The sequence below is a fragment of the Dendropsophus ebraccatus genome, chromosome 3 (genome assembly GCF_027789765.1).
Source record: "Dendropsophus ebraccatus isolate aDenEbr1 chromosome 3, aDenEbr1.pat, whole genome shotgun sequence".
In the NCBI taxonomy this organism is placed as follows: Eukaryota; Metazoa; Chordata; class Amphibia; order Anura; family Hylidae; genus Dendropsophus; species Dendropsophus ebraccatus.
Genome location: NC_091456.1, coordinates 185,530,336 through 185,551,234, shown reverse-complemented (window position 1 = coordinate 185,551,234; position 20,899 = coordinate 185,530,336). Strand labels below are relative to the sequence as shown.

Genomic DNA, 20,899 nt, shown 5'->3' with positions numbered 1-20,899 from the left:
GAATAGAGCCCGGGCATAGCCTACCACTTACTGGGAGCATAGGGAATAGAGCCCGGGCACAGCCTACCACTTACTGGGAGCATAGGGAATAGAGCCCGGGCACAGCCTACCACTTACTGGGAACATAGGGAATAGAGCCCAGCCACAGCCTACCACTTACTGGGAACATAGGGAATAGAGCCCGGGCACAGCCTACCACTTACTGGGAGCACGGGGAATAGAGCCCAGCCATAGCCTACCACTTACTGGGAACATAGGGAATAGAGCCCAGCCACAGCCTACCACTTACTGGGAGCATAGGGAATAGAGCCCGGACATAGCTCGCCACTTACTGGGAACACAGGGAATAGAGCCCAGCCACCGCCTACCTCTTACTGGGAGCATAGGGAATAGAGCCTGGGCACAGCCTACCACTTACTGGGAACATAGGGAATAGAGCCCAGCCACAGCCTACCACTTACTGGGATCATAGGGAATAGAGCCCGGGCACAGCCTACCACTTACTGGGAGCACGGGGAATAGAGCCCTGGCATATCCGACTCCCTCCCCCACCAGGAACAGGGGGAATAGAGCCCGGGCATATCCTATCACTTACTGGGAGCATAGGGAACAGAGCCCGGGCACAGCCTACCACTTACTGGGAGCATAGGGAACAGAGCCCGGGCATAGCTCACCACTTACTGGGAACATAGGGAATAGAGCCCGGGCACAGCCTACCACTTACTGGGAGCATAGGGAACAGAGCCCAGCCACCGCCTACCCGGAACACGGGGAATAGAGCCCAGACATAGTTTACCACCCTACTGGGAAGATAGGGAACAGAGCCAAGGCACAGTTTACCCCCCTACCGGGAACACGGGGAGTAGAGGCCCGGCATAGTTTACCACTTACTGGGAACACAGGGAATAGAGCCTGGGCACAGTTTACCACGTACTGGGAACGTAGGGAATAGAGCCCTAGGCTCAGCTTACCCCCCTACCAGAATCAGGGGGAATAGAGCTCAGGCACAGCTTACCCCTCTACGAGAGACAGGGGGAATAGAGCTCAGGCATAGCTTACCCCCCCCCCCCTACCGTGAACATAGGGAATAAAGCTAAGGCACAGTTTACCCCCTACCGGGAACATAGGGAATAGCGCTCCGGCACAGCTTACCCCCTACCGGAAACATAGGGAATAGAGCTCAGGCACAGCTTACCCCCCTACCAGGAACAGGGGGAATAGAGCCCAGGCACAGCTTACCCCCCTGCCGGGAACACAGGGAATAGAAACCAGGTACATGGGGGAATAGACCTACCAGGAACATGGGGGATAGAGTCCGGGCGCAGCTTACCCCCCTACCAGGAACAGGGGGAATAGAGCCGGGGCATAGCTTACCCCCTACCGGGAACATAGGGAGTAGAGCCTGGGCATAGTTTACCCCCCTACCGGAAACACAGGGAATAGAGCCCGGGCATAGCTTACCCCCTAACAGGAACACAGGAAATAGACCCCTGGCACAGCTTACCCCCTACCCCCTATTTCCCTGGTCATATCATCAGACTCGTAACTGAGTTGGCCACCTAATATAGTGGGTTTGGTGGTCTCCATACAGGAGCCATCCCTTTTGCTGGGTCCTTCCCTGGAGGGATATCTGGCTATTTCCATGTTTTGTGACTGGTAACTGAGGCTCCGCGGACCTTTTTGCATATTGATGTTTCCCAGGGGGCAATGCACCTAGGATGTCACTGCATTGAGACCTTTAACCAGCAGCCGTCACTGTCTTCTTTGGCCGGTCTCCCCCTACCAGGAATATGGGGAAAAGAACAGGCGGCAAAGCTTACCCCATATGAGGAACATGTGAAACTGAGCCCGGGCACAGGTCAACCCTCAACAGGAACATAACCTGGGTACAGCTTACTCCCCCACTTCCACTGGGAACACTGGGAAGAAAGCCCAGCCATAGCTTACTTCACCACCTACCAGGAACAGTGCCCGGGCACAGCCTACCCCCTACTAGGTACATGGGGAACAGAGCCCAGACACAGCCTACCCCCTACTAGGTACATGGGGAACAGAGCCCAGACACAGCCTACCCCCTACTAGGTACATGGGGAACAGAGCCCAGACACAGCCTAACTTGTATCCAGTGTACACTGGGCTCTACTCATCCCATTGGAGTTACTTAACTCAATAGAAATAGAAGTTCTTGGGTTTTTACAGGGACTGGGGGATCGTCTTTGGAGGGGTTTTCCAGTAACCCCCCGGCTGAGCGGAGATGCCGGGAGGATCAGTCAGGAACTGGGGGGATGAGAACCGTAAACAATCACTTAGAGGAATTTATTTCCACATAGTGAATATTACAAAGAAAAGATAGCCGGAGCAAAACCATTTCCCCTAAGACTCTTGTAACATGAGTAACTACAGGAAGGGGTATGGGAACGAATATTATACAGGCATCATGTCCCTTACTAAGTGTTGTGGACGGGAAACGAGAACAACTTTCTCTACAAAAAGATGAGGTTCTGCAGCAGCTGAGGTGCATATTACAATGTCAACCAGAGCCTTCCCTTCAAACTCTACCAAAGTCTACCCAGCCAGCTACAAGAGCCATTCCTCTCCAGTGCCAACCACGGCCTCCCAACTGCAATCTATACTTGGTACCAACAGTATTCACTCCCCAGGAGCTGTACTTCCTCTGTCCTCCTCTGGGGTTAGCCCACAAGGAGGAAACTGCTCCAAAAGCTAGATAAGCAGTGCCAGTGTAATGTTGGATATCATTTTAAAATAAAATTGGGTCCCTGGGCAACAAAAAAATTACCTGGTGGTCTAGGAGAGTAAAGGATTTGTGGTAGAGATCCTGGTAGCCTAGAGAAGTGAAGGAGCTTCTGGTAGAATCCCTGGTGGGCTAGGGCAGTGAGGGAGTTCATGGTAGAGTTCCTGACCGTTTTGGGCAGTGAAGGGGTTTATTCTTGTGTCCCTGATGGTCCAGGGCAGTGAAAGGGTTTATGGTAAAGCTGCTGGTGATTCAGGGCAGGGAAGAAGTTTATAGTAGAGTCCTGGTGGTCTATGGCACTGAAATGACTTATGGTAGTAGAACCCCTAGTAGTCTAAGCTTATGGTAAAGGCCCTGGTGGTCCTGGAGAGTAAAAATACATTTTTAACCCCTTGACAACATAAGATGTAAATGTATGCAACCAGTGTCGGACTGGGGTACCTTGGGCCCACCAGGGAATATTTTATTCTAGGGGCCCACCCTACATACACCAGATATACCCAGCGCCAAACCTTTCACATTACTATAGAGACTTTGCACAGTGCTGTGTATGTGGCCGGCAATGCTCGCTCACTGTTAGAAACTGGTCAGACACTATATGCCAGGGATGGGGAACCTTCGGCCTTCCAGCTGTGGAAAAACTACAACTCCCATCGTGCCTGGACAGCTCCTATACACTAGAACAGGGATGGGGAACCTTCGGCCTTCCAGCTGTGGAAAAACTACAACTCCCATCATGCCTGGACAGCTCCTATACACTAGAACAGGGATGGGGAACCTTCGGCCTTTCAGCTGTTGCAAAACCGCAATTTCCATCATGCCTGGACAGCCGAAGGCTGTCCAGGCATGATGGGAGTTGTAGTTCTGCAACAGCTGAAAGGCCGAAGGTTCCCCATCCCTGTTCTAGTGTATAGGAGCTGTCCAGGCATGATGGGAGTTGTAGTTTTTCCACAGCTGGAAGGCCGAAGGTTCCCCATCCCTGTTCTAGTGTATAGGAGCTGTCCAGGCACGATGGGAGTTGTAGTTTTTCCACAGCTGGAAGGCCGAAGGTTCTCCATCCCTTTTCTATGCAAACAACTCAGCCGTCCACTTAAATTTCTTGAAAGGTGAAGTCCCATGAAACTAACTGGGGGATATGTCATCCTGAAGCTGCTAAAGAGGTATGTAGATCTCCTGCTCAGGGGCCCACCAATGGGTAGGGCCCACCGGGGGATTCCCCTGCTCCCCTGTGGGCCAGTCCGAGCCTGTATGCCACGGAAATCTGTGCCTTAAAGGGACTTTGTACCCACAATCTGCCCTCCCAAAACTGCTTATACCTTCAGATAGCTGCTTTTAATCTAAGATCTGTCCTGGGGTCCGTTCGGCAGGTGATGCAGTTATTGTCCTAAAAAACAACTTGCAGCCCTGTGTCAAATTGGCGTGGCCTAGAGTGTGTATGCCCTAGGCCTGCAATGCCCCTCCCTCCTCCCCATCATTAGGAATGCCCCAGGCAGGATTTCTCCTAATCATTACTTGTCTGAACTCTGCATGTGTGCTGGATCGTTAAAGCACCTGTGCAGTGTTCAGACAAGTGATGAATAGGAGAAATCCTGCCTGGGGCATTCCTAATGGTGGGGAGGAGGGAGGGGCATTGCAGGCCTAGGGCATACACACTCTAGGACACGCCAATTTGACACAGGGCTGCAAGTTGTTTTTTAGGACAATAACTACATCACCTGCTGAATGGACCCCGGACTGATCTTGGATTAAAAGCAGCTATCTGAAGGTACAAGTGGTTTGGGGGGGGGGGGTCAGATTGTGGGTACAGAGTCAATTTAACAACACGCGGCATACATTTTCTGCACGGGCTCTGTGAAGCAAGATCAGGAGCTGCGCTCGCTTTTGTGCCAAAGTCTGAAATAGATTCAAGTGGGATGGGAAATATAAAGCGAGGACTTGTACTTCTCTTTTCTGTTGGATCCTCTTCTGGTTTTGGCACAAAAAAACTGCACTGGCAGTGTCCAAAAAAAAAAAGGTTCTGTGTGTTTCCAGCCCTAAAAAGTGAAAATCAAAATAAAATATGAAATAGCCCCTCAAACCCCAATAAAAGTTAAAATGACCCCCACCCCCTTACCACTTATATAAAACACACAAAAATAAATATACATTTTATATACCGTAACATGCATAATTGTCCCATCTTTTACACTATAACAATTCTATTCCCGTATGGTGAACAGCGCAAATAGAAGAAAGTGCCAGGATTGTGGGATTTCATGCTGAAATACACATCTGTCTCACACTGGAGGTCGTTTAGGGGGTTGAGGCTTAGGGTATATTCACACGAACGGGCTCGCAGCGAGATTCTCGCTGCGAGCCCGGCAGGTCCTGGCAGTTCCCATACACTACATACTTGATGCGGTCTAAGCGTCCTGCTCTCCCGCCCGGCCAATCAGTGGCTGCGGCTGGGCAACACACTAATTGGCCGGACAGGAGAGCAGCACGCCGGACCAGTGCAGCAAGGACAGGTAAAGTATGCTTACAGCGGGGGAGCCGGGGGCGGGAGCAGAAGGGGTTAAGGGCGGTATAATTACATACTCGCTGCGGTCGTTTAGACCGCAGTAAGTATGTAGTGTATGGGAACTGTCAGGACCTGCCGGGCTCGCAGCGAGAATCTCGCTGCGAGCCCGTTCGTGTGAATATACCCTTAAAGGGTTTTTTCCAGTGCTGCAAAAACATGGCCGCTTTCTTCCAAGGACAGCACCGCTCTTGTCTCCAGGTCAGGTGTGGTTTGCAATTATAGGGGTTATCCAGTGCTACAAAAACATGGCCACTTTTCCCCCTCTCTTGTCTCCAGATTGGGTGGCGTTTTAAACTCAGTTCCATTGAAGTGAGGCTAGGTTCACACTGCGTTTTCAGCATCCGTTTAACGGATCCGTTTTTTGCAAAAAACGGATGCATTTGTGTGCATCCGTTTTTGATCCGTTTTTCCATTGACTTTCATTATAAAAAAAAAACGGATGCGTTTTTTTTGACACACAATAAAGTACTGTTGACACTACTTTTTTGACCGTAAAAACCCCCCAGATCCATTAAACGGATTGCAAAAACGCAGTGTGAACCCACCCTTAATGGAGCTTAATTGCAAACCACACCTGAACTGGAGACGAGAGGGGGAAAAGTGGCCATGTTTTCGTAGCGCTGGATAACCCCTTTAAACTTCATTCACTTCAATGGAACTGAGCTACAAAACCTGAACCCAAAGTGGAGACGAGTGGTGCTATCTCTGGAAGAAAGCGGCCATGTTTGTGTAGCACTGGAGAACCCCTTTAAAGGGGTTATCCAGCGCTACAAAAACATGGCCACTTTTCCCCCTACTGTTGTCTCCAGTTCAGGTGCGGTTTGCAATTAATCTCCATTTACTTCAATGGAACTGTGTCCCAAAACCCCACCCAAACTGGAGACAACAGTAGGGGGAAAAGTGGCCATGTTTTTGTAGCGCTGGAAAACCCCTTTAAGGTCACCCATACAAACCATAGTACGCATAGAAATATGTGGTGTCATCCGTATCTAGGATGTGTGCCTCAGCAGGAGTACTCGGGCCTAAGGTATAAATATCAAACAGCTGATTACATAACTGAGTCCAACCCTATTGCCATAATCAGCCATGTTTGATATGTAAACGTGCGGCATATCGAGACGGATTGGATAAAGGTTCCATGATGGTGCTATAAGGTTAGGGTGACAGGACAAAAGACACCATAAAACAGGGGCCATAAAAGGCCATTACCATAGTCCCCGCCCTCCTCTGTTTGAATTATGTTTGAGTGGAATACCCCTGTAAAAGGTGTTGTGTTAGCCTAATTAGCATTTTGGCAGCCCACTGTGATGGATGATGGACCACGGCGACCCTCCATAGATCACACAGACACAGCAGCGGTCAGGATCTTACATATGCAGATCCTCTCTCTGTCATCATGAACCACCAACCACACGGGACCCTGGAGGGCAGTATATCTGCTGTATCTGGACGTGGTAGAATATGAGTGTATATTCCTGTAACTACATTTCCTGCAATAGAAAGACACAAACGGCTGTGATTATTACGAGAATATACGTTACATTGTTGTCTATGGGATCCCGGCTGGAGCGTATACACATAGTATATGCTCCGTCCGGGATCCCTCGCGGCGCTGCAAAGAACTGACATGTCAGTTTTCTGCGGCCCCTATTCATTGACTAGTGGTGCAGAAAACCCTATGAGTGCACACTATGAAGCGAGCGGCTGCGGCCGCACGCTTCATAGTGTACTGTGGGGAGTTCTGATGCATGGATGCGCCCGCATCAGAACTCTGCGGCGTGAGAGATCATCCGGCCGGTACTGTAGTACCCGCCGGGGCGATCTTTTCAGAGACCGGCCGCTCTGTGACCCGGCTGGGTCACGGAACAGCCAGTTTTTTTACGCCATGTGAACATGGCCTAATGCTGCGTTTACACTAAGCGATAATTCGCCCAATCAATCTTTTAACGATTTTGAAGCAACGAAATGGTTTTTATAACGAATAGCATTTAGGCGAATAAATCGTTTGAAAATTTGTTAGAAAAATCGTTATTGCAAATGTTTTTAAGTTCGTTTAAGTCCATCCCACACATAGGGTGAATCTTTGAAAGACTGTTTACACAAAGCGATCTGCAAATTTTTAGCGAACGACCAATGACGATTTGAGATCACAATGAACGATTTTTCGCTGGTTGCTTGATCGTTCGCTGTGTTTACACGAGCCGATTATCGCTTGCGAAAATTCGAACGATAATCGTTCCGTGTAAACGCACCATAAGCTAAACACATTAGCATCATTGGTGCTAGTGGTTCCCCAGTTCATACAAAACTGCAACTCTCACAGTGCTCTGGCAGTGGCCTGCTGGTAGTAGTAGTTCTGCAGCAGCCGTACACTGCTATATAACACAAGGAAGCTGAAGCTTCAGTGATTTTCACATTTGTTTTTTTCAAATCCAGTAATTTTTTTGATCAAAATTTTCTTTTTTCTTTACAAACAAAACAATTTCCGTGAATCGCTCCCTGGTGAACGCTGCGCTTCATCTCAGAGAAGCAGAAATCCGATGGGGATGGCGCTAATGACCATAAAGATGGATTTTTCTGAGGAGGGACTTTCCAGAAGTGTCGCCCCCTCCCCCCCTCACTGTGAGTGCCTGGAATCGCTGAGGCTCGCAGATGGTGGAGGGACAACAGGCGTCCTCACATAGAGTCGTCTGTAATATGTCGGCCTCGCACCCATCCCTGGGTCATACTGATTCTATTACTGTACTGCGAAGAATAGAAAGAGTCTGCTACATTGGAATATACAATACATTATCATTGCCTACTAAGTTTAAAGGGGTTCTCCAGAGTTAGAAAAAACACAGCTAATTTCTTGCAAAAACAGCGCCACTCCTGTCCCCAGGTTGTGTGTGGTATTACAGTTCAGTTCCATTCGATAATCCTTTTAAGGTCTTATCTAAGATTGGAATCTACAAGTTTTTTTTTTTATATTTTGTATATAATCAAAAGTATGTGAACCCTAATTATTGACCTGGTTGTTTTAGCCGCACCCATCGCTGACAGATGCAGAAACTCGCCCTGAGGCTTCCCATCGACACAGATTATAAATCACGCTTAAAAAAACCAGGGCAATAAATAAATTACCTCCAAAAAACGGCCAGCAGTGTTTCCTGCTTTTTTTTTTAAATGTTTTGGCATTTTTTTTATTTTAGTGTAAATTACTATGTGATTACTAAGTGATGTTTTAATCATATGATTCCAGAATTTATAGCAACCAATCAGATCCCCCCCTTTCATTTTCTGTGAGGAATTAAAAGTGGAATCTGATTGGTTGCTAGGGGCAACTGAGCCAGTTTCACTTTACACCATGGGGGAGATTTATCAAACATGGTGTAAAGTGAGACTGGCTCAGTTGCCCCTAGCAACCAATCAGATTCCACCTTTCATTCCTCACAGACTCTTTGGAAAATGAAAGATGGAATCTGATTGGTTGCTAGGGGCAACTGAGCCAGTTTCACTTTACACCATGTTTGATAAATCCCCCCCATTTTTGAGGGTGGCGTTTTTCTCTCTTCTCAGGTGTTTTTGAGGCTCTGTGGCCGCTGATGAGATGGCGTTTTTTTCTCCCATACACTTCAATGTTATTGTTCTGGTTGTCTCAAAGACGCCATTGCTTTGCATATGGCACTGTTTTTTTTCTGGTGATTTTGTCACCTTTTGTGCTCCAGCTGCTAGTCATGTGATGGCAGAGGAAAAAAAAAACACAAAAACACCTAAACCACAAACAAGATCATTCACACATAAAGTCAAAAACGCCAGAAAAAAAAAAAACACGAAAAAGCAGGGAAAAAATGCCATGTGTCGAATTTGTGTCTTTTCAGGGTTTTTTGGCCTGAAAAACGCCAGACGTGTGTGTGAGGGCACCCTAATGGTACCTTTACACAGAGTGATTTATCTGACAGATTTTTGAAGCCAAAGCCAGGAACAGGAACTATAAACAGGGAACAGGTCATAAAGGAAAGACTGAGATTTCAACTCTTTTCAAATCCATTCCTGGCTTTGGCTTCAAAAATCTGTCAGATAAATCTGTCTGTGTAAACGCACATGAGAGTGTGTTCACAAATACAGATTTTTGGTTGCAATTGATAAAGCCAAATCCAGGAATGGATTTGATAAAAGGAGAAATCTCAGTCTTTCCTTTATGACCTGTTCTCTGTTTATAGTCTGTTCCTGGCTTTGGCTTAAAAAATCTATCATATAAATCTCTCTGTGTAAACGCACCATTAGGGTATGTTCGCACAAGTCGGAGTTTCATCACTATAATGTACAGCACATCTTCACTGGAGGTTAAAGCTATGGTATACAGGCCCTGTGCTAGGAGTCAGCTGGAATGGTATACAGCAACATCATGACTGGAGGCTACAGAAGCTCGAACAATGCCAGGAATCTGCTGGGGTGGTGTAAAGTACGTCGTTGTTGGATTTACAGCCACAACACAAAATTGTCCATACAAATCTGACAGGAAAAGGAACGGCCTTACGACTGGTAGTATTGCTCTGCAGAAGCGTACGTGTATAGTTGGGATATTTACATGCAGAATATCCACGGGGAAGGAATGACCACAGACCACGTCCTTCACATTCCTCCAAGACGGCCATGGAAGGATCTGCTGGCGGAGGGGCAGCTATAGGGCGTCGCACCCTGGCCCCTCTGACCTAGACGCCAGTGTTATCAATGGTACAGTAGGGGCCCACTTGTGCACTGGGGGCCCCGGATCTTCAGGTCACCTGGGGCCACTGGTCTCGCGTGGAAATTTTTTTGTTTCTTGGAGATTTCTTAGCAGAAAGGAAATGAAACTTGCACAAGAAGCCGATCTAAGAATAACTTCTCACTACGGACAATGTGGCCGGAAGGATCCCGAGCCTGCGCTACCACTGGTTGTCACTGTTATTTTCCACTATGTTCTTGGCACTAGAACAAAACCAGTGGCGAAAGCATATGGAAGAAACCACAACAACAACATTTGGTAATATACCGCAACAGCAAGGAATAAAGCTGGATCAGCAAGCGTCTATGTCAGAGAGGCCAGGGTGCAATGCCCTATAGCTGCCCCTCCACCAGCAGATCCTTCCGTGGCCGTCTTTGGGGAATGTGAAGGACGTGGTCTGTGGTCTCCGTCTGATCCCCCTAACTTCAGCATATCGATGGGTATCGCAGCCTATCAATAGGGTTCCCTATTACATAGAGGGGAGCAGATCGGCCAGTGCTTTATAGGAGGACACCAGAGGGTCCCAGAGGTAGCGGCCGGACCCCTGGAGGGCTCAGATGTGCCAGTGGTTTATAGGAGGACACCAGAGAGACGTAGAGGTGGCGGCCGGACCCCTGGGGGGGCTCAGATAGGCCAGTGCTTTATAGAGGACACCAGAGAGACGTAGAGGTAGCAGCCGGACCCCTGGGGGACTCAGATGGGCCAGTGCTTTGTAGGAGGACACCAGAGAGACGTAGAGGTGGCGGCCGGACCCCTGGGGGGGCTCAGATAGGCCAGTGCTTTATAGAGGACACCAGAGAGACGTAGAGGTAGCAGCCGGACCCCTGGCGGACTCAGATGGGCCAGTGCTTTATAGGAGGACACCAGAGAGATGTAGAGGTAGCGGCTGGACCCCTGGAGGGCTCAGATGGGCCAGTGCTTTGTAGGACACCAGAGGGATGTAGAGGTGGCAGCCGGACCCCTGGAGGGCTCAGATGGGCCAGTGCTTTGTAGGACACCAGAGGGATGTAGAGGTAGCGGCCGGACCCCTGGGGGGCTCAGATGTGCCAGTGCTTTATAGGAGGACACCAGAGAGACGTAGAGGTAGCGGCCGGACCCCTGGGGGGCTCAGATGTGCCAGTGCTTTATAGGAGGACACCAGAGAGACGTAGAGGTGGCAGCCGGACCCCTGGAGGGCTCAGATGGGCCAGTGCTTTATAGGAGGACACCAGAGGATTCCAGAGGCAGAGGCCGGACCCCTGGGGGGCTCAGATGTGCCAGTGCTTTATAGGAGGACACCAGAGAGATGTAGAGGTAGCGGCTGGACCCCTGGAGGGCTCAGATGGGCCAGTGCTTTGTAGGACACCAGAGGGATGTAGAGGTAGCAGCCGGACCCCTGGGGGGCTCAGATGTGCCAGTGCTTTATAGGAGGACACCAGAGAGACGTAGAGGTGGCAGCCGGACCCCTGGAGGGCTCAGATGGGCCAGTGCTTTATAGGAGGACACCAGAGGATTCCAGAGGCAGAGGCCGGACCCCTGGGGGGCTCAGATTGGCCAGTGCTTTATAGAGGACACCAGAGAGACGTAGAGGTGGCAGCTGGACCCCTGGAGGGCTCAGATGGGCCAGTGCTTTATAGGAGGACACCAGAGGGTCCCAGAGGTAGCGTCCGGACCCCTGGGGGGCTCAGATGTGCCAGTGCTTTATAGGACACCAGAGAGACGTAGAGGTGGCAGCCGGACCCCTGGGGGGCTCAGATGTGCCAGTGCTTTATAGGACACCAGAGAGACGTAGAGGTGGCAGCCGGACCCCTGGGGGGCTCAGATGTGCCAGTGCTTTATAGGACGACACCAGAGAGACGTAGAGGTGGCAGCCGGACCCCTGGGGGGCTCAGATGTGCCAGTGCTTTATAGGAGGACATCAGAGAGACGTAGAGGTGGCAGCCGGACCCCTGGGGGGCTCAGATGGGCCAGTGCTTTATAGGAGGACACCAGAGGATTCCAGAGGCAGAGGCCGGACCCCTGGGGGGCTCAGATTGGCCAGTGCTTTATAGAGGACACCAGAGAGACGTAGAGGTGGCAGCTGGACCCCTGGAGGGCTCAGATGTGCCAGTGCTTTATAGGACACCAGAGAGACGTAGAGGTGGCAGCCAGACCCCTGGGGGGCTCAGATGTGCCAGTGCTTTATAGGAGGACACCAGAGGGTCCTCCTATAGGAAGACACTGTACAATAAATGGCATGTAGCAGGTGAGGGCCACCATTACAGTTTCTGCATAGTAAACAATAGGACACATAATATAAGAAGTGCATCAACCCTCCCTGTAATAATTATGGATTATGGAGGAATCTGCTGGCGCTCCTTGGGCTGCAGCTCAGGAACAGCGTTTATCTTTAAGCGTCCTCATCCGGAAACAAGGAGGCTCTTACTTATGAAAGGGGAGATTAAGAGGATGGAGTCAGGCGAGAGATGAACATCCCAAGTGTAGACAGCGGCCAGAGTTCAAGACCTGCATTGTGTTCTGCTTCCTCTCGGCTTTCCTTGCACCACATTGATGCTGAGCTGCCTACTGGGAACATGTCGGCTCTGTATCATGCTGTGAACTGCAGATAGGATGGTAAAAAAAGAGATACCTGTTGTTCACCAAAAAGTTTTTTTATTTCAAATTAACTGGTGCCCGAAAGTGCCAGAAATTTGTAATTTACTTCTGTTAAAAAAAATCTCCAGTTTTCCAATACTTATCAGCTTCTGTGTGTCCTGCAGGAAGTGGTATGTTCTCTCCAGTCTGACACAGTGCCCTCTGCTGCCACCTCTGTCCATGTCAGGAAGTGTCCAGAGCAGCAGCAGCAAATCCCCATAGAAAACTTCTCCTACTCAGGACGGTTCCTGACATGGACAGAGGTGCCAGCAGAGAGCGCTGTGTCAGACTGGAAAGAATGCACCACTTCCTACAGGATATACAGCAGCTGATAAGTACTGGACGACTCGATATTTTTTTTAAAATAGAAGTTAACTACAAATCTATATAACTTTCTGACACCAGTTGACTTGAAAGAAAAAGATTTTCACTGGAGTACCCCTTTAATATCTGCAGAGAAGCCCAGAACTCTCCCTCTCAATTCCAATGGCCAATTTCACAAGGAATAAAAAGAAGAATTTACTTTGCATATTTCCATTTTATTTTACACTTTTAAAGCAAATATCTGAATAAAAAAAAAAAAAAAAAAAAACAGCAACATTTAAGAACATAGAGAATTGAACGATTTCTTGTAAATCTCTCCAGCGATCGGCCATGGAAGATCACAAAATAACTTAGAAAATGATCGTATTAAAAAACATAGCAAAACCGAGGTCACGTCCATACTCATCCGACGTACAAAGGACTCACGCCACGTATCCCACAGACCCGACTACTTATCGAGGAACAGACATGGAACGCACAGACAAGGGGGGGGGGCTAGTCGTTGGTGTCAGACTTGGTGGGGGAGGACATAAGGCCTTCGGTTGTGCTCGGCCCCCGCTGGCTGGGGATGGCTGGGAGAACCCGCGTCGTCCTCAGGGGTTCTCGTCTCAGGACGGGCAGGAAAGAATACAAAGAGTGACTCTGAGGTTTGGAGACGATTAACGGAGACAAATTATTCCCAGTTCTTAAAGAGTTCGAAGGCAAAGACATCGACTTCTTCACACCCTGACAGACTTGACCAGTTGGCATCTGGACTGGAAATATGAAAAAAAAAGAAAGTTACTTCCCGGGAATTTCCTTCCCACATAGTAGAAACCAAAAAGTCCGATCCCTGACCCTGAAATGTAATGAAACTGGTGATAGAAAGTGCCAGAGATTTGTAATTTACTTCTATTAAAAAAATCTCAAGTCTTCCAGTACTTATCAGCTGCTGTATGTCCTGCAGGAAGTGGTGTATTTTTTTCAGTCTGACACAGTGCTCTCTGCTGCCACCTCTGTCCATGTCAGGAACTGTCCAGAGCAGGAGAGGTTTTCTATGGGGATTTGCTACTGCTCTGGACAGTTCCTGACATGGACAGAGGTGGCAGCAGAGAGCGCTGTGTCAGACTGGAAATAATACACCACTTCCTGCAGGACATACAGCAGATAATAAGTACTGGAAGACTGGAGATTTTTAAATAGAAGTAAATTACAAATCTACATAGCTTTCGGAAACCAGTTGAATTGAAAGAAAAAGATTTTTGGTGGACTATCCCTTTAATGTCTGCAGAGGAGCCCAAGTATCTAAATTTTTGTAGGACACCAGAGGGATGTAGAGGTGGCAGCCGGACCCCTGGGGGGCTCAGATGTGCCAGTGCTTTATAGGAGGACACCTCTCAATCCCAATTTTTTTAAGGAATAAAAAGAAGAATGTACTTTGCATATTTCCATTTTATTTTACACTTTTAAAGCAAACAGCAACACTTAAGAACATAGATAATTGAACACCACTTCCTGCAGGACATACAGCAGCTGATAAGTACTGGTAAGTTGATTGAAAAACTATTGTTTTCCCTCTGGAGTTTCCCTTTAAAATAGTAAAATATAGCAGTAAGCTTCTTCCTGTACCAGCTACAACTATGTTACTGTATAAAGAAACGGGATATCCGGAGCCCATCGTCAAATCCTCATCTGTTCTCCCCTCGGCCAATGCCGTTCTTTCCTCTGACCTCGACAATGACCTTCATTGTGTTTGTTTTACATTTGCAAAAAAAAATAAAGTCCCTTTAAAAGTCATAATATTTGTTCTGCGTTTCAGGCTGATAAAGCGCTAACCTTGCTGAACTTCTCTATTCCTGGAAAAATACAGGGAAAATTTCTGGAGATTTAGATTATTTATCTTTCTTTTTCTAATGGATCTGATTATTAAATCATTTACATAAATCCAATAGTCTCCTTATCAGTATTTGACTTTGCTGGAGCTGCATGTTGTGCTTCACAGCTGCTTTACTTAAAGGGGCAATGTCACTTTTTTTTTTTTTGTAATAAATCAATAGGGTTTGTGATCTCAAGTAGTTTTGTAATATACATGTTAATTTTTTATTTTTTTAAGTTTTCTATGTTTAAAGGGAATGTGTCATCAGAAAACGACTTATTGTATAAATAATGTTTTTATGTTAAATAGAGTTAAAGGATTTTTGGTGGCTTTTTTTAAATAATTTTTCTATCTATATTATAAGATAATCCTGAGATCTTGCAGTTTTCATTCTCATCACTGGGGTTAAAACGAAGCTGAGACTTCCTGTTGTGTCTGTGGTGATAAGAGGAAGCTGCTGTAAAGTGATCTGTACAGCATTGCAGCGTCATGTGACCCCAGTAGATAGAAGGGACAATAGCAGCTCCCTGCGGAATGACCTCTTCACAGGTCACAGAGCGCGCTCAGTAATGTCTCACATTCATCTCAAAGAGACAGTCTGTCTATTGTCATCTATGTCCATGAGGCTTGCTGTAAAGCATGCATGGATAATGTAGGAGGAGATTCCTCTATCATGTACATGAATAACGTAGGAGGAGATTCCTCTATCATGTACATGAATAACGTAGGAGGAGATTCCTCTATCATGTACATGAATAATGTAGGAGGAGATTTGGGTTACTGTGGTCCTTTACTTCCTCCCTGCATTTAGGTCAGCTATACTTTATATTAACAACTATAGGGATCCATTGCGCTGTCATTTACATGGATAACGTAGGAGGAGACTCCTCTATCATGTACATGAATAATGTAGGAGAAGATTTGGGTTACTGTGGTCCTTTACTTTCTCCCTGCATATACATTAGCTTTACTTTATTTTATACATAATTTTGGAAAACTGCTTAAAATAGTAGAATTTGTTGCTGTTTTTATTATACTTTCTTTACACACAACTATTATAAATTATACATTTTTTATTATGGTTGTTGGGTTGAAGGGTCAAAACCAAGGATGCTGTAAACTCCACCCTGGGGTCTATCCAGTCCAAGGACCCACACTACCTATTATGATTATACATTGGAGCCTGCTTACTTTTCTTAACACAGTGATCCGGTATAGGAGCCAGGTTGTTCCGTGACAGACGGGACTCTTTCAGCCTTGGCTTTTCCTGGGAGAGATGTGTTGAGTTATAACCTGAAAATGAAGACAGATGTTGACTGAAATATCAATTATTAACCAGGAAAACAAATACTGACCACATGTACAGGGTGTACTGGAGACACATAGACCGCCATAGTAAGTGCGCTATGGACACCAGTCAGTCTTGAATTACGTGCCGCCATCTTGTTTGGTTTTAGGCTGGCTAAACGTTCTTCAGGTTCTGGTTATACCCAACTATAGGTTGGTATAATGTATAGACGAAGAGAGTAAGGAAAGGAGGGATCTGTGGCTAGATCTACCCTGGTGGTACTGCTCAGTGTAAGCTGGTGCCGCCCAAGGTGGTAGGTGACCTGCAGTACTTCTCCTAGTGTAGTCCTAATATCCTGACCAGCATCTGATATCTAGAGTATCTGCCATGTGCAGCACGGACAGCAGCTACACGGACGCGGTGTGACTCTATAGGGTCCTGGTAGGTATCTGGAGCCATGCTGGCTGGCCAACACCACCATCCAGGTGATCCCACAGATGATCAATAAGCCTCAATTATGGACAATTAGGGGGCAGGGTACTTCTTGGAAGTCTTGTTTATGATCTTCCAACCAATGTCGGACACTTCTAGCCATGTGACATGTGGCATTGTCTTGCTGGAAGATGCCATTCACCTCAGGGGAAACAATCAGCATGTATGGCTGTTATTTCTTCCGATTGGTGAAAAAGTGATCGAATTACTCATAAGCAATAGGTACATTGGAGACTGGTCTTTTTTTACAAGGTAATTTTAAGGCCCTATTCCACGGAACGATTATCGCCCGTATTCGGCCGATATCGGCCGCTACGGACCATAATCGTCCCGTGGAATAGAGTGCAACAATCAGCCTACATCGTTCATGTCGGCTGATCGTTGCAGTCGCTTGTTTTTCAACAATAGGAGCATCTGAAGCAGATGCTGCTATATCCTATGGGCTGCCCGGACGATCAGCGATCACAGCCCCCCCCCCCCACAGCTCCCTGCCGCGGGATCCGTTTTAAGTCCGCTCAGATCCCGCCTCCTTCACTGAGTGGCTGAGTGGACCTGAGACGTCAGACACCCGGAAGCGGCCAGTAACTGAGCACTGGAGCGCCTCGATGCGGGACCCACCGCTGGAACCGGGGAGGTGAGTGGACGTCTTTTCCCTTGGCCACCTCCTCCCCGGTCCCAGCAAAAAAGTGCCCCCCCCCCACTTTAGTACCCCTTTAAATCGTTCAGTGCTGACCACAAGGCTTACCCAGGCAAGTGCCAGGGCCCTTAGAGGGAGAGGGGCCCGTTGTTCTAATGTTCAGCCCACTCACTGTAGTGCAGGGTGAGTGTGCTGAACATCAGAAGACAGAGAAGGAGCGGGACCTGCAGAGAGAGAGAAATAGTGTGAAGGACCTGATCACATGACCCGAAGGTCCTCAACCTTACAGTGTGGAGAACAGCCCGACAGAGAGGAAGATGATGGCTGCATAGTGGATGGATGATGGGCCCGCTGAGGCTCTGTGGCTTTTTTGCACTATATTCTGTAGTTCTTATGGCTACCTCTTTGGGGTAGCAATTCAACAATTGCGTTAGCAATTCTGACAATTCAGCAAGCGTCAGCAATTCCGACGCTTAATATTTTTTGTGTATGAGGTACACCATGGGGGATCAATAACATTATACATAAAAGGTTATTTATCTATTAGGAATGTAGGCATTTTTATTTGGCAAAAGGGGGGGGGGGGGGGGGCTTTTTTTTTTTTTTTTTTTACACAGAAATAAGCATGAAAACATACAGGAAATGGCCATGTTTTGTCCAAAATAGATTTGTGTTTTCTTTTTGTTTTTACAGATGAAATAAAAAAGATAAGATAAACGTCTACGAGGTGCGACCTGTGCAGCGTCTGCTCACTGACTCCGCTATGATTCAAAGATAATAGCAATCTAAGGATGAAAAACAGGTGTATTTTAAGGTGTAATTTGGTAGTTTTACACCTCAAATATACTATAATTTGGCAATTTTTTTTAAATCCATTTTTTTTAAACGCAACAACACTGAGGGATCAGCCATGTTTTATCAGACGTAGCAGCTGCTACCCCAATTAGGCAGAAGCCCCCAGTAGGTTGTTAATCCATTCATTCGGTACATGTCCTCAATAAGTTGATCTCCATTAGATAGATGTCCCCAAGTAGGTAGAAATTCCCACACCACATTGGGTGGCTGCCCCAAGTAGGTACAGGTTGGTGGTACACATGGGCCACCAGACTCCCTGCTACTGTACAACACTTTACATTCATTGCAAGTTCACATTAAGTAAATTTGGTGGAATTCCACGTGCCTCAGTGGTACACAGCGTGTCTATGGGAGGGCTTGCAGAGAGCGGAGGCGCGCAAGCCCTCCCATAGACACGCTGCGTGACCCTGAGGCAGGTGGGATTCCACCGAATTTACTCAGTCTAAACTGGCCCTTATGGGCAGAACATTTTGCGACCCAAGCAATCGACCACTTGCAGGAGAGTGGGGTGCGGCATACGCTACATACCAAATAGGTCAGGCCCTGACTTGGCGGAAAGGCGGGAAGCCCTTCTAGTAACAGGTTCCACACGGCTGCATTACATCTCCATGTGAAATCAGAAGCCTTGACCAACATTTATCCCTCCACGTGCACGATACCAATGATTAGATGGTATAATATCATTCCCATTACGGTTATGACTTGCTTTACCTGAATGTGTATTGTCCATATGAGGAAGATGAGGAGGACAGGGAGCGTCTATATGATTGGACTTTTTGGGTAACACGCGATGCTTGAGCTTGTCTGGTTGCGGTGAAGTCCATGCTTTATGGGGCAGGATTTGGTTAGCAGCTATATTCCAAGGATTGTCTTGCAAGGCATGACCACTAGTTCTGTGGTCAAACAGGTCATGCTCACTCTTACTCTTCTGAGACCTGTGTGCGAAATGGAAGGGGTTACTCTGCGGGGTCTCCGAGGACGTCTGTAAAGTGGTTAAAAAAGTGTTTCCAAGGGTTATGGGAGGGAGGCTCTGCGTTCTTATGGGTGGAAGACCTTTGCAGTTCTGCTTGTTTTCTGGTAACAGATACTTCTGAGACTCCACCATCCGTTTTTTGCAGTTGACTGAGGTCACGCGTTCGTCTTGGGGATCTTTGCAGTTTGTGTCCAGAATACAGTCAAACGTGGTGATGATGTCATCAACCTCGGAGGTCTCCTCTCCGTTATACCTGAGTTTGTCCTTCTGAGCCTTCTGGTCCACCCTCTTCTTCTTACATGAAAAGATCTGGTTCAGCACAGTGAGACGTCCTTCTTTCCTCATAGCTTTAGTGCCCGGGGAGGCGAATGGCTGGAAGGGATCTGGTCTACTGCAAGTACAAAGAACATTAATGTCTACTGGGGGTCTCACATCTCCCAACAATGTCGTAGATTGTTACAGTCTTCAGGAATTAATGGAGAACATCCCCTCCCCAAATGAAGAAGAGTAACAGAGGCCTCCAGCAGTCATAAGACTCCACTCATTCTGTCCCATTCTATACAACAAAGCTGACAAGTGAGCTGATCATGAGGTTACTCTACTAATTCTGTCCCAATCTATACAGCAAAGCTGAAAAGTGAGCTGATCATGAAACGACTCTACTCATCCTGTCCCAATCTATAAAGCAAAGCTGACAAGGGATCTGATCATAAGACTGCTCTACTCATTCTTTCCCAATCTATACAGCAAAGCTGACAAGTGAGCTGGTCATGAGACGACTCTACTCATTCTGTCCCAATCTATACAGCAAAGCTTACAAGAGAGCTGGCCATGTGACAACTGTACTCATTCTGTCCCAATCTATATAACAAAGCTGACAAGTGAGCTAATCATGAGACGACTACTACAATCTAGTGACAAGTAATTTTGACAACAGTATTTTTTCTCTTTATAAATGTGCATAGATATCAGACATGTATATTACTGGCGAATAATGGTAAATAATGGTTAGTAATGGTTCGTGATGGATGATAATGACTGTGATGGTTAATCATGGTTGGTGATGGTAGGGGATGGTTGGTGATGACTGGGGATGGTGATAGGTTATTGATGGGAAATGATAGGTGATGATTGTGGATGGATGTGATGGTTGGTAATGGATGGTTATAATTACTTATGATTAGTCATGGTTGATTATGTCTGATGGTGATTGGTGATGATTAGTCATGGTGACGATGGATGGTGATTGTTGGTAATGGTTGGGGTGGATTGGTGATAGTTTGAGATGATTGGGGATGGTTTGTGTTTGTTTGTGCTGGATGGTGATTGGTGATGGATGATGGTGATGATGATGATGGTGGGTGATGATTGTGGATGGATGTGATAGTTGGAAATGGTTGGAGATGATTGGGGAAGGATGGTAATGACGGTTGATTATGGATGGTAGCGGTTAGTCATGGTTGAAGATGATTGGGGATGGTTGGTGGAGGATAGGAGATGATTGGTGATGGATGGTAATGATTGGTGATGGATGATGATGGTAATTGATGATAGTTAGCTTTCACTAGTTGTTACCTGTTCTCCTGAGAAAGCAGTTTGATGCATGCGGTGTGCCCACAATACATGGCATAGGTGAGGGGTGTATTCTCATTGATGTCCCTGGGGTTCATGTCTACTCCTAACTTTAGCAATGTCTGCACGCAATCTGATTTTCCGGCGGCTGCGGCCCAGTGCAGCGGAGTCCTGCAGCGGAAACATGATAGAAATACATGTGTGCTGTAATACAATAAACATTTATGTAGC

The 20,899-nt window shown here is 47.2% G+C and overlaps 2 protein-coding genes across 4 annotated transcripts in view; both read right to left on the bottom strand.

The window, feature by feature from the left end:
* LOC138786767 (zinc finger protein OZF-like) overlaps window positions 1-20,899 on the bottom strand; it is a 419,299-nt gene that overhangs the window by 145,834 nt on the left and 252,566 nt on the right. The gene's annotated exons all lie outside the window — the stretch shown is intronic.
* ANKRD55 (ankyrin repeat domain 55) overlaps window positions 13,271-20,899 on the bottom strand; it is a 33,983-nt gene continuing 26,354 nt past the window's right edge. For 2 of the 3 annotated variants that reach the window (XM_069964872.1, XM_069964870.1), the window contains 4 exons: window positions 20,672-20,839; window positions 18,835-19,487; window positions 16,043-16,144; window positions 13,271-13,751 (listed from right to left, as the gene is read on the bottom strand). In XM_069964872.1, the coding sequence (XP_069820973.1) occupies window positions 13,492-13,751; window positions 16,043-16,144; window positions 18,835-19,487; window positions 20,672-20,839 (1,183 nt within the window). In that variant the 3' untranslated portion in view covers window positions 13,271-13,491. The remainder of the gene's footprint in view (window positions 13,752-16,042; window positions 16,145-18,834; window positions 19,488-20,671; window positions 20,840-20,899) is intronic. The other variant, XM_069964873.1, reaches the window with a different exon arrangement.